This window comes from Tachysurus vachellii, chromosome 2 (assembly GCF_030014155.1).
Source record: "Tachysurus vachellii isolate PV-2020 chromosome 2, HZAU_Pvac_v1, whole genome shotgun sequence".
In the NCBI taxonomy this organism is placed as follows: Eukaryota; Metazoa; Chordata; class Actinopteri; order Siluriformes; family Bagridae; genus Tachysurus; species Tachysurus vachellii.
In genome coordinates this window covers 11455963-11469767 of record NC_083461.1, presented here as the reverse complement: position 1 = coordinate 11469767, position 13805 = coordinate 11455963, and the positions used below count along the sequence as shown (strand labels likewise).

Sequence of the window (13805 nt, the reverse complement as noted above, 5' to 3'; positions counted from 1 at the left end):
TGTCCGTAGTGTGTGATTGCGTGTGAATGAGAGTGTGTGTGTGTCCTGCGATGGGTTGGCACTCCGTCCAGGGTGTATCCTGCCTTGATGCCCGATGACGCCTGAGATACACACAGGCTCCCTGTGACCCGAGATAGTTCGGATAAGCGGTAGAAGATGAATGAATGAATGAATGAGACTTGAATATATGGGCAGTAGTTAGTTAACATAATTAGTAGCTAAATTACAACATATTTCACTATATATTCACTATATATTCACTATCTATGTATTATAGGAAAGCAAGCTATTCTGTCTCAATGCCAATGTTGAATTTTAAATGCTGTTTTGCTAAGTTTATCATTTGTATGCACAGAAAATGTATTCACCCTATGCAAAGAAGTGAGTGTTTCTTTAGAAAAATGTCACAAGCTAAGCCCCACAGGTTCCTAGATCAAAATTATGAGATGACAGGCCTGTGTAGAACAGGATATTGTTGCATGTTCTCCTGTCACTCTTGCTTTCTCAGTGACACGATTCATCGCTAAGGGACTGCCATGTCGGAAAAATAAATCCACCTTCAACCTTTGCACAAGCAGGTGACAGTTAACAGGATTCCTCTTTCCTGACTGTTCAAATGATGGTTTTCTGGTTGAGTCTGGCAATTTAACAAAACACCTATTATTTAATGTGTTTTGTGTGTTTTCTGTTAGCTCAAAATTAGAAAAGTGGAAGATTTTTCATGAGCTGTCCTCTGAGAGCCAAAGTAACATTTGGGGTTGTGACAATGTCCACCTTTTCTACAATTTCCTTTTGAAGGTTGGAGTTAGGGCCAGATGTCATGCACATCAAATCAGGTTGATGGATGACTTCAGGTTGATGGATGACTTTTTTGTGTGTTTTTGTTTTGAACAGGTCCTAGTGGCATTGTGGCCTGAATAAGCTGAAAATAAACCATTGTGGATATTGCAGGTGTTCTTTTAAATTTGTTTGTCTTTCTGTTGGAATATCTGTGACAACAGCTTGACATGCGAATATACGAGTAAATGTGCTTGTCTGTGATAGAGAGAGAGAGAGAGAGAAAGAGAGAGAGAGAGAGCGAGAGAGAGAGAGAGAGAGAGAGAGAGAGAGAGAGAGAGAGAGAGAGAGAGAGAGAGAGAGAGAGAGAGAGAGAGAGAGAATGTCTCATGGCTGCACAGGTTCAGGATGAATCCTGCTCTGACACTGCCACCTCCTTTTACAAAAGAATTTCATTATAGTGACTGATGTAAGTGCACTTTTAGACAGCAAGGAAGAACAGCACATAGAAAGAATATAGACGCTCACATGTGATGTCTTTGAGAACAATTGAAAAGGTCATATTTTAAGCTAAATTAATTCAGTTCTTTTGATTAGATCAGTTTCAGTGCTTCCTGTGGCATGATTAACTTGACCTAATAAATCACAACAATGTCTCTCTGTGTACGAAGGTGGGTCAAATGAAAAACTTGAAAGTGTGACATAAATTAGATTTTTTTTTCTACAGAAACCTGATCACTAATTAAATGCTGTAATATTTGCACCAAACAAAGTAGAGATAAAAATGTTACAGATCTCTGCAAAAAACAACAATGCAAAAAATAAAAAGGTTTGCCTGTCTTACTATAATGTTTAATTAGCATTAAGCTAATAAATGGTGACAACCTCTATGAAATATAAAACACACAGGGCTCATAACAAAATAAAATAAATTAAAAAAAAAAAAATCTTTTTTTTTTACATATTTATTTTCAGCAGCACACTACATTGTACATATTATGTATAACAAATTTTCACTTGACTTCTTTGTTCTCCCTTGAACCTTGTAATTTGACCACCTACACAATGCTATTTGAAGAAATATTTTTTATATATTCAGAAGGTTTCTGAAGATGGCCTGAGCTCTCCTTTCCTCAGCAGTAGTAAAAGACAGTGCACTATGGAAGGGTTTATTTTTTCTGAATGTGATAAAGCCTAACACTGTGATAAATAGCACTAATGATCATAAATGTTTCACACATTTAAACATTATTTATTTACTTATTTATTTATTTTTAACCAGTGCCATGACATCTACTGAATGCAAAATAAATCAGAAATGCAGAGAAACAACTTCCGAAGACTTAATGAATTCTGGTATGTAAGGAATAATACACAGCAGTCTGTGTGCTTATATCAAAATAATTAACGTCACATATTTTAACGGCGTATAATTAGATTAACTATAATCTCATAAATACCGTCTGACCAATAACATTTAATAATTCAGCTGCAGTGTGATATAAAAGGCTTTTAATTAGTGAATATACTGAGTAAGAGGATTTCAGCACCTTGGACAGCAGTGTGAGTAGCTAGAATTATTACAGGTACATGAGTCTCAGAAGGTTTCATAGTTCAGCTGAGCTGTAGGCAGGCAGACGTTTAGTTCCATGGACAGTGCCACCAACACAAAACCAATGTAGTGTAAAATTCCTTCTCTGAGAGCAATCATGCACAGATGATTCATTTGATTACCAATTTCAACTGCTGTCACCTACACACAGCGAGGCAAATGCAACATTCTACTCTGGACAATATGGATGCAATAATAAATAAATAAATAGCAATTAAAAGAGTATTGAGTCTGTTATGAACAGCTCTTTAATTCCTTCATATAGCTTTTGAAAAATGCACAGACATGCACACGAGAAAACAAACAGATAGATAGATAGATAGATAGATAGATAGATAGATAGATAGATAGATAGATAGATAGATAGATAGACAGATAGATAGATAGAGCAAGCAAAGAGAGAGCTTGAGTTTCAAGTACATTTGTTTCTTGTTCACTTTTTTCACATTGCTCTATCAATACCACTTAACATACACTTGTAATAATAAAAATCTGACCTTGCTGTATGTATTCTCTGAATATCCTGCTTTTTAAGGTTTTGGAAACATTTGCTAGGACTCCATACTTTCCTATCTCATTTTTTCTAACCAAAGAGTAATTTTTATGCATTTTTGTCATGTATAATGGTTATGAAATAATAATCCATGATATTTGGAAATAAGGAATATACATCACACATATGAAGACTGCCACTTCATCAACAGTTAAACAAAATATCTGGAAATCTTTTCAAACAACTAGCAACTTAACAGCAAGAAAAAAAAGAAAGAAAAAAGAAAACAACAACATGTAAATAATTAAACACAAATGGAAATTATCTGGTCACTTACCTGTTTGTGGGTCTACAGAGAAGTAGGGCTGTCCATGCAAAATGCTGTACACCACACGAGCACTGTTTCCATAGGTGGGGTCATCAGCATCAGTTGCTGTCACTTGAAATACTGATGTACCTGCAGAGAAATCACACTGTAAGCCATGCCTGTGTGCTCTAAGAAAAACATACTCTCATGCTATCCTAGATAGATAAATGTATCTTACTAGGCTTAGCTCTAGAACTACCTCATTTGTAAGCATACCATACATACATTTATGTACTTGCACCAGTTCAGACAGGGCACTCGTAAAGAAGTTGTTTAGAATGGTGCTTATCATTAATCTCTTGGGTGAGTATTTTGAATAATTCAGTGTATTACATACTTGGCTGTGTGCATTATAGTGGATAACATAACTGCATAATTAAATCCATATTAAGTGCATATTAAGTCTATTCCAATGGCCACATTGTGCACCACTTAAATATTTTGCTGAAGGTGCTTTGCTTCAGGATACCCAGGGTACTCTGTTTATTGAATAAATTTTTCAGCTTACTTATAAAACTGAAAAAGTGCAATCTAATCTAACCACAAGCAGTGGTCTATCACTCTATAATTGAAAGTCACAGAGATAAACTTAAATAGTAAGGCCTGCTAAACATACTATTCCCATCGAATCAGAATTGAGCTCTGTGCTATTGTTCATCCATCCATTACTCATAATAAAGCATTATCACAGTTTGGTCCTGTCCCATAATGAAATCTTTTTTTAGTTTTGCGTCTGATGATTCCATCTTTATTATCTTTCCTTACACCAGCTTGCTCTATCTTTTTTGTTTGTCTTCTAGTAATAGTAGATGGCTTCAAAGACACATAGACACATATCTTATCTCATTCATACTGCCATTCTCCATTATTGCACACTGAGCTCAAACCATCTATCTACACTGTGTGATGTTGACTTATTGCCAAGACTACAATGCACTGGATGCAGCTCTGAAGGCCCTGGAACAAAATAGGATTATCAAGGACAAGACTTTATTTAGCATTTCTTCTGTGCCACCACCACCCCTCTCCAACCATCTCCACCAAATCTAAAAACTAAAAGGCATTCGTGCCAATAACACATTTCTTTGTCTTTGCTGGCAATCACCTGGTGAGGCTGCACAGATCCTAGTCTCTTAGCAGGATGTGAAACAAGACTATTCCACAAACACATTTGCTATTTTTACACTTACAAGTTTACACCACCTGTAAGCAGAGTAGCCGATGTTAAATTGTTAAGTTGAGAAGAATTTCCACTATAAGTTCCGCCTGAACACCACTTTAAGGAGCAAATATTTAATTATTATTCCTTAGATCTAGTGAATTCATGCTTAACATTTTCATGAGCCAGTGAGCCACACTGTTAAGTGTTACATTTAACATGTGATGCATGACTTATTTTATAATTAAAAGGAAACATACTATTAATTCAAGTCACTCAGGCAATGTGACAAAGAAATCCACTTTCCTCTCTCATTTGAGCTGTGCATAAATCTCTTTTTTTATTCAGACACAAACCCCCCATAATTAAGCATCCATTTTGAAATTAATATTATTGCTGGTATCAGTGCTGCATGTATATTTAAATCTTCCACTATGAGTAAGCTTTGAGCAAAGACAAATTAAATCCACATTAGTAAAAATAAATGAATAATAATAACAATTATATACTTTAAAAGATCACAGAGTATTGAGTATTTGATTTCTGCATAGAGTTTTGAAAAATGCACACACACAAACCTCCACACACACATATAACTGCAATTTTTTTGTTGTAACTACTAGATTCGTATTTCTACTCAATTCTAGGGTTTTTTCTTTTTCAATTTGTTAGAGTGTTACTGTTTTGTGTACAATGAATGTCATTTAGCTTGTTAACACTCAGGTATTGCCTAATGTCAAATTATTTTACAACTCTAGTCCTTCATAAAATGTTCTCCCATTAAGTATTTTTCTCAGCTGAAATTTGAGGTTTAATGATTTTAACATAATTAACTTCATTTCAAGAAACATACTTAATTAGACTGATTATTTAATAAAGCCTAGCTCCTACATTGCTGGTAAATAACACATTTCAGGTGCTTCCCCAGGAAGGCAGATAAATCCATAACATTTCTGGCTTCCCTTTTGAACAGGACTATTTTACTTACATAATAAATGGCTGGAACGGCAATTATAGCTGGTGCTAAAGAGTTTAGCTCAATGGAGGACATGGTGTGTATATGCAGTGTGCCAATGAAAAAGAATTCTTTGAAGCATAACACATGAATTTTCATCTTATTTGACTATAAACAGTTGGTAACATAAGTTCATCAACATTTATATGATTATTCTCCATATTCCAGAGTTCTCCATATCCAGAGTTGCTTTGCTAATTTTGTGGATACAATGGCATCCACACCAAATGCACCCTCGTTTTAACACTTTAGTGTTCTTAGTGTAGAGCTTTGCTGTGAACTAAATTTTGCAGTAGAGGCTATACTGCAATACATCCTATACTGTAATTCATTCATTTATTTTGAAACTTGAGCTGAAAGCAGCAGTGCCACAACTAGTAAATGGGACCCAACTAAGACACCATTGTGATTATAAACCAATAGGAAGACCAATAAGAAATCTTCAATAGGTAATTCAATCCCCATAACAATCAGACCCCCTTGTGTGACACAGATTATTTTAATTATTTTGATGTTGCCAAGGTTGAGTAGAGGTGTTGAGAATTTATTTATTCTTTGTAGTAGTGTCTAGTCCACAAGCCTTAAACACAGCATATTATTATTTTTTTCTAATTATGAACTATTATTTTGTACTGACATTGTCAGAAAGCAGAAAACTTTAACAGCTAAAAAACAGATAAAGGACATATAAAAAAACACCCTATCCAGTGAGGCCATGTGATATTTAATTACGGTCATGAAATTGCATGATTTACAATATTGTTGTCGGTTCAATTGGCTATTTTAAGTTCTAGAATTCACAAAAAATGCCTACATTGTGAATAATTTGATGTGCTCTTCTGTAAACATGCCCACAGTTTATTAGATAATCTGCCTAAATACTCATCCTCTAAGGTTACACCTACACTTAGTAGGCAGTTAATGATTTTAGCCTGAAATATTCTGTTTACTACAAATTGTTTCATATTGTTTTGATATTGTCATTGCATCCAACCCATCTTACATGCAACTGTTCAAACAGACATTAATGTCTCACTTAATATCTATACAGCTGATGGCAGAGTAATTGTGCACAATTTAAGGCTCACTTCAATCCTGAATATCACACTGTCCTTACAATTTTATGCAAAGGTATTCACACCCCTCACCAAGTCTAATTACATCTACTATTTTTTCTTAGATATTATTGATGGATATAAGTGGAAGATGGTTTATAGGTGTATATGTTGAATTTTGAGTTTTTATTTTTATTTATTGTGGTTATTTTTTAAAGTTGGATGGTGGATTCAATGGATTTTTTGGTAGTTTTGCCCATCATCCTCCCATCATCCTCAGTGACAGTTTGCTGATATTTACTGGAATCTATTATTCCATCTACTCTCTAATGTAACCAGTGTCACTAACTGTCATATAACCCCAAACCATAATAGATCCACCCCCATGCATAACAGCTGCCAAGGTGTTCATATTAAATGCTGGTAGGTTTTTCTGAAAAGATACCTTTGGGTTCCATATCCAGAAAGTTCCTTTTCAACCACCCACAGCACTTTAGTTCATTAGATTAACTAAATAATTAATTCATAGACTTTATACAATTCAGAGTATCCAAGGGTTTAAACATGCCTAACATATCTATTTTTTTTGCTTTAGTATGGCAAATATATCATTTGCTTCAGAGGACATGTTTATGTCTTTTCAAAGCATCAAAAAATGCATTTTGACCACAGGTGCCCAAATGTTTGCATTTTACAATTAACAGTAAAATGCATGTGGCATGCATCCATGGGCACATAAATGTACAAAAACGTACATACACAATACACACAAATGCTTAGTAAAACTACTGAACGTGAAGTATACTGTAAACATTTTCACAAAGGATATTTTTCCAACCAAAAACATAGATCTTTATTTTTTTAAGTATGTGTATAGTATTGGTATATGTGTATTTGTGTACTATATGTGTTGTTGTGGCAGCCTACAAAAGACTAGCAAGTGCTCCTTACACAGCTCCTGCTGCAGTGCTGAAGAGAAGGAGCTACTTCAGCACCAGGGACAGCGGCGGTCTTGCTGCTGCAGGGTGGGGTTTGGGCAGCTCCAGCAGCAGTCAATCAGTTACGCCGCTGTCTTCACTCACCCTCACCAAGAAGAGGAGAGAGCTAAGTGTGGCTGGGCAGTGCTGCAGCATTAGGGTGGCTTACAGCCAAACTAACATGATTATTCTGTGCTTCTTTTTGCCTTACAGGGAGCCTGTGAGCTGGAAAGATGACGATATACATTTTTGGCCACACCTACTGACATGATACCCACTGACTACACCAGGCGATGCCTGCCTTCTCTCTGGAAACCAGCCTTGTTTGAACTTAAGCCCTGCAAGGTCTTGCTCCATCCCACCTGCACTACTCCTGCCAAGTCCTCCACCTGACTTATGTAGGTTTGTCTTTGTCTTTTTGCCTTCTTTTTTCCCTTTGCTGTAAATAAACACACACACTTTCTCGCCTGTGTTCTGTGTGTTTGTGCTCACCCTGCAGCTGCAACGTGCTACAGTGTGTAGTATTTGACAGTATTAGCAGAGTTTAGTGCTGAGATTGAAGCCCTGACCCTTCACTACAAATATCTCCAATGGAGCACTATCACAGTGATCGAAGATAAAAACACAGCAAGTTATTTTCTTCTTCCTGCATCTACAGCCTTCGTCAGCGCCCTCAATTGTACAACCCTTTCCAACAAACAGCTTGTCGATAATGATTGATTGGGCATAAGCTCTGCCAACTAAAGGAGCTAACAAGGAGAGGAAAAATAGTGATTTTGCTGTACCATTAAACTTGTACAAATTGTGTAGTTAATTTTACAAACTTGATCAAATTGTGACAATAGACTTATTCTAGACATGCCAAGTTTCATACACACAAATCCTAGATGGATTAAGAAAAACCAAATAACTGGTTGTGCATCATCAACCAGCAAACATGCATCAAGAAAGATGACAGAAAATTGTGACCGTCCTCTCTTCTCTGTAGTTATTTGTTTAAAGAGGACCATATGATTATGGTTTGTATTTTAACTATGCTCTCTTTATGTAACTAAAAGGGCTGATTATGTATTTATGTCTCTGCATCTCCAGATGACATTGCCTAGAAACCAAGGCTAATGTGGTATTGATGCCTTTCAATTTCTGGATATCAGCCATGACTACATCTAAACTCTCTCTAATTAATCCAGCATTACACATTCTTTACTGCTAATTAGTTGACCCACTGACTAGGAACCAGTAAAGAACAATCCAACTCTCTATACTTCAATAAAATAAATTCTAAATGATGCCTGCATTGGTGGCCATGCTGTAGCCTAAAGGACATCACACTGAGACACATAATGTCTAACAGGGTTGAGAGAACATGATAACTTGCTTAACATAAATGTATTGCTGTTTGTATTTATATAAAATATTTCTTGTGAGTCTATCTATCTATCTATCTATCTATCTATCTATCTATCTATCTATCTATCTATCTATCTATCTATCTATCTATCTATCTATCTATCCAACCATCCATCCATCCATCCATCCATCCATCTAGGAGCGTGATTATTAAAAACAACAGCATTGTTTTGACAGCAGCCCTGTTTCATCCTAACCTATAAAAACATTTCTAATCCCAAACAATAAATCCAAGTGCTGAATTAAAATGAAATGTGTATCTACACAACCCATATATGAATAAATATATAAATATCCTGTACAACACTCAAATTATTGGCTGGCACATTCTTAAAGTGATTTAAAGCAAAGAAATTTTTTACAAATATAAAAGATATAAAATGTTTAAAAAAGCTATTTAAAAAATATAGTCAAAATAAACAACCAAACCTAAACTAGGGCACCGGAGTAGAAATGAGTACATCTTTTAGAAGTGATGGACAAATGCAACTTGTAACTTGGAAACTAAGTGCAGGAAATGGCTTCTGTTCTTTGTGCTAAAAAAGGAAAAGCATAGAACAAAAGCAAGGATTGATGGGATCACATAAGGGAAATGGACACTGGAGGAGCTTTTTGCAGAAAATCTGTTTACCCATAAATCTGACTCTCTCTCTCTCTCTCTCTCTCTCTCTCTCTCTCTTGTTCTTTAATTCTCAGTATCTCTCTACTTTTTCACTTTTTCTTGCCCAGCTTGCTGAACTAGAGAAAGAATAGTGCTACACTAAGTGGTATATGAATGTTTTAGTCCTCCATGGGAATTGGGCTTTTCTATAGAAAACACCCAGTATAATTCATCGGGTTAATCTGGGAGTGGAAAGAAAAGAAAATTGACATGGATGGAAGACAGAAATAATAGCAGAATGTTGATGCTCTGTTGTGTTTTTTTTAATAATAATTATTCTTTTATTATTATTATGATTATTATTATCCCCTCCTGCCCGATGACTCCTGAGATAGGCACAGGCTCCCCGTGACCCGAGGTAGTTCGGATAAGCGGTAGAAGATGAATGAATGAATGAGTGAATTATCCCCTCCTCGAACCGCCACCTTATTGTGGTGGAGGGGTTTGCGTGCCTGAATGATCCTAGGAGCTATGTTGTCTGGGGCTTTCTGCCCCTGGTCCTGGGTGACAGGCCAGACCAAGAGCGGTTCAAATACCCCTTATGAGTAATTTAATAACAAGCTCGCATGCGAGCCCCAACCAGTGGCAGTGGCAGTGTAGAGTACCCGACCTTCTTGACGTCTCTGGAAGGGGTGCTGGAAAGTGCTCCAACCGGGGACTCCATCGTTCTACTGGGGGACTTCAACCCCACGTCTTACCCCACGGGGCCCGGCCGGGCTCAGCCCGAAGGAGCGACGTGGGGCCGATCTCCTGTGGGCCCACCACCTGCAGGAGGGACCGTAAGGGGCTGGTGCAATGTGGATTGGGTGGCAATCCCCGGACACGGAATCTGGCTCTAGGGACATGGAATGTCACCTCGCTGGGGGGAAAGGAGCCTGAGCTGGTGCGGGAGGTTGAGAGATACGGACTAGAGATAGTTGGGCTTGCCTCCACGCACAGCTTGGGCTCTGGAACCCAACTCCTTGAGAGAGGCTGGACTCTCTACTACTCTGGAGTTGCCCGCGGTGAGAGGCGGCGGGCTGGTGTGGGTTTGCTCATAGCCCCCCAGCTCAGCAATCATGTGTTGGAGTTCACCCCGGTGAATGAGAGGGTCGTTTCCCTGCGCCTGCGGGTCGGGGATAGGTCTCTCACCTTTATTTGTGCTTACGGGCCAAATGGCAGTGTAGAGTACCCGACCTTCTTGGCGTCTCTGGAAGGGGTGCTGGAAAGTGCTCCAACCGGGGACTCCATCGTTCTACTGGGGGACTTCATGTCCGAGTGGACCATGTTCTCCACCTCCATTGTCGACGCAGTAAGGTCTCCGGTGCCTGTCGTGGCGGCAATCCCCGAACCCGGTGGTGGACCCCGGAAGTAAGGGATGCCGTCAAGCTGAAGAAGGAGTCCTATCGAGCCTGGTTGGCTCGGGGGACTCCGGAGGCAGCTGATAGGTACTGGAGGGCCAAGCGAGCTTCAGCCCGGGTGGTTGCGGAGGCAAAAACTCGGGTCTGGGAGGAGTTCGGTGAGGCCATGGAGAAGGACTATCGGTTGGCCTAGAAGAAATTCTGGCAAACCGTCCGGCGCCTCGGACGGCGCCGCTGTTTACAGTGGGAGTGGGAATCTGCTGACTTCGCCTGGGGACATCCTCGGACGGTGGAAGGAGTACTTTGAGGTTCTCCTCAACCCCACCGACATGTCTTCCATTGAGGAAGCAGAGGCCGGGGGCTCAGTTGTGGACTCGTCGATCCCCCAAGCTGAGGTCACTGAGGTAGTTGAGAAGCTCCTCAGTGGCAAGGCACCGGGGGTGGATGAGATCCGCCCTGAGTACCTCAAGTCTCTGGATGTTGTGGGGCTGTCTTGGTTGACACGCCTCTGCAACGTCGCATGGAGGCTGGGGACAGTGCCTCTGGACTGGCAGACTGGGGTGGTGGTCCCTCTGTTTAAGAAGGGGGACCAGAGGGTGTGTTCCAACTACAGGGGGATCACACTCCTCAGCCTCCCCGGAAAAGTCTATGCCAGGGTACTGGAGAGGAAAATTCTGCTAAGGGCTGTCCGGTCCCTATATGACCGGAGCAGGAGTTTGGTTCGCATTGCCGGCAGTAAGTCAGACTTGTTCCCGGTGCATGTTGGACTCCGGCAGGGCTGCCCTTTGTCACCGGTCCTGTTCATTGTCTATATGGACAGGATTTCTAGGCGCAGTCGGGGGCCGGAGGGAGTCCGGTTTGGGGACCACAGGATTTCGTCTATGCTTTTTGCAAATGATGTTGTCCTGTTGGCTTCCTCAAATCAGGACCTTCAGCGTGCACTGGGACGGTTTGCAGCCGAGTGTGAAGCGGCGTGGATGAGAATCAGCACCTCCAAGTCCGAGGCCATGGTTCTCAACCGGAAAAGGGTGGCTTGCCCCCTTCAGGTTGGTGGAGAGCTCCTGCCTCAAGTGGAGGAGTTTAAGTATCTTGGGGTCTTGTTCACGAGTGAGGGAAGGATGGAGCGGGAGATCGACAGGCGGATCGGTACATCTTCTGCAGTGATGCGGTCGATATACCGGTCTGTTGTGGTGAAGAAAGAGCTGAGCCGCAAGGCGAAGCTCTCTATTTACCAGTCGATCTACGTTCCTACCCTCACCTATGGTCATGAGCTTTGGGTCATGACCGAAAGGACAAGATCCCGGATACAGGCGGCCAAAATGAGTTTCCTCCGCAGGGTGGCTGGGCGCTCCCTTAGAGATAGGGTGAGGAGCTCGGTCACCCGGGAGGAGCTCAGAGTAGAGCTGCTGCTCCTCCACATCGAGAGGAGTCAGCTAAGGTGGCTTGGGCATCTGTTCCGGATGCCTCCTGGACGCCTCCCTGGGGAGGTGTTCCGGGCATGTCCAACTGGGAGGAGGCCCCGGGGAAGACCTAGGACACACTGGAGGGACTACGTCTCTCGGCTGGCCTGGGAACGCCTCGGTATTCCCCCGGAAGAGCTGGAGGAAGTGTCTGGGGAGAGGGAAGTCTGGGCGTCCCTGCTTAGACTGCTGCCCCCGCGACCCGGCCCCGGATAAGCGGTAGAAAATGGATGGATGGATGGATTATTATTATTATTGTTGTTGTTGTTGTTGTTGTTGTTATTTAATTTATTTAAATCTAAAATTTTAAGAAATTAAAAGAAATAAGATAAAACATTTTGAGAAATTAAAACTTCTTACTTCTGAATTTCTTACAGTGAATAAATATAGGTATTTATACTCAAATAGTGCCTTTATTAATGAGCTGTGATAAAAAAAGGTTTGGAAATAATTGAACCAAATAAAATGCCAAATTGTGTTCTGTGAATCTTGTAAGTTTCATCATTAGTTGACATTAGAAGTTTTTCGGAAAAAACACTCAAACAAAAAAACAAAAAACAAACAAAAAAACAGTTCCTCACCGACTTCTGACCTCTCAGGGACAGACGTGATGAAAGGACCATCTGGGAATTTGGGTGCGTTGTCATTGATGTCTTGCACTTTGATAATGAACTCAGACTCTGGTTCCAAGGGTTTGTTGGTGTTCAGGTCTATGGCTTGTGCGTGTAGAACATAATGGGACTTTTTCTCCCGATCCAGACTCTTGGTGGCATGGATATCTCCTGTTACCTCATTGATTATGAAGATAGTTCCTGCTCCTTCCCCACTTAAGATATATCTGACAGAACCATCGCCTTTATCTGAATTTGAATGAAGCTGATAAGAAAGAATTAAAAAAAAGGGGGGAAAAATCAACATGGTATGTTAGGTTACATAGGTTTAGATTAAAATATCTAGTCTGCTAGACAAACATTTCAAGATCTATATGAGATGCTTAGTCTTATCTCATACTAATATAGTACACTGTGGGAATTACTTTCTTATAATACACCTGGTGAATAAGACTGACAGTCTTCTGACATCCTATAAAATCCATGTTTTATATTTTAAATAAAGGGTAAACTTTACATTTTATATTTCCGTGAAGGTAAAATCATTTCAGAGTGAGTTTGGTTCAGTTTCGCAAAATATGTTGGGAGGGACAAAGAAACAAGGGAGAGCAAGATGAGTGAGAAAAAAGGGAAATATCATTCCTGTTTCTTTACTAATTAATAGCTAGAGGATTATCCAATGCTCTCTTGCCAATACACATCCCGCATCTCAGCTACAGTTCATCAGGAAATATTTTACAAAAATGAAAAAAATATAAAAAAATCATAATAAATAGCTGTGTGCTGCTGTAGTCTTGCATTATGTAAACTTAAAACTTTTATGCAGCCTTAAAACTTTGATTTCTCTGTTCAATTACTGGATTCTGAG

General features: G+C 39.8%; 1 protein-coding gene across 1 annotated transcript in view; it reads right to left on the bottom strand.

The window, feature by feature from the left end:
- Positions 1-13805, bottom strand: part of LOC132859304 (cadherin-18) — an 84251-nt gene that overhangs the window by 42571 nt on the left and 27875 nt on the right. The window contains exons 3-4 of the mRNA XM_060890018.1: positions 12908-13202; positions 3220-3339 (exon numbers count right to left, since the gene is read on the bottom strand). Of these exons, the coding sequence (XP_060746001.1) occupies positions 3220-3339; positions 12908-13202 (415 nt within the window). The remainder of the gene's footprint in view (positions 1-3219; positions 3340-12907; positions 13203-13805) is intronic.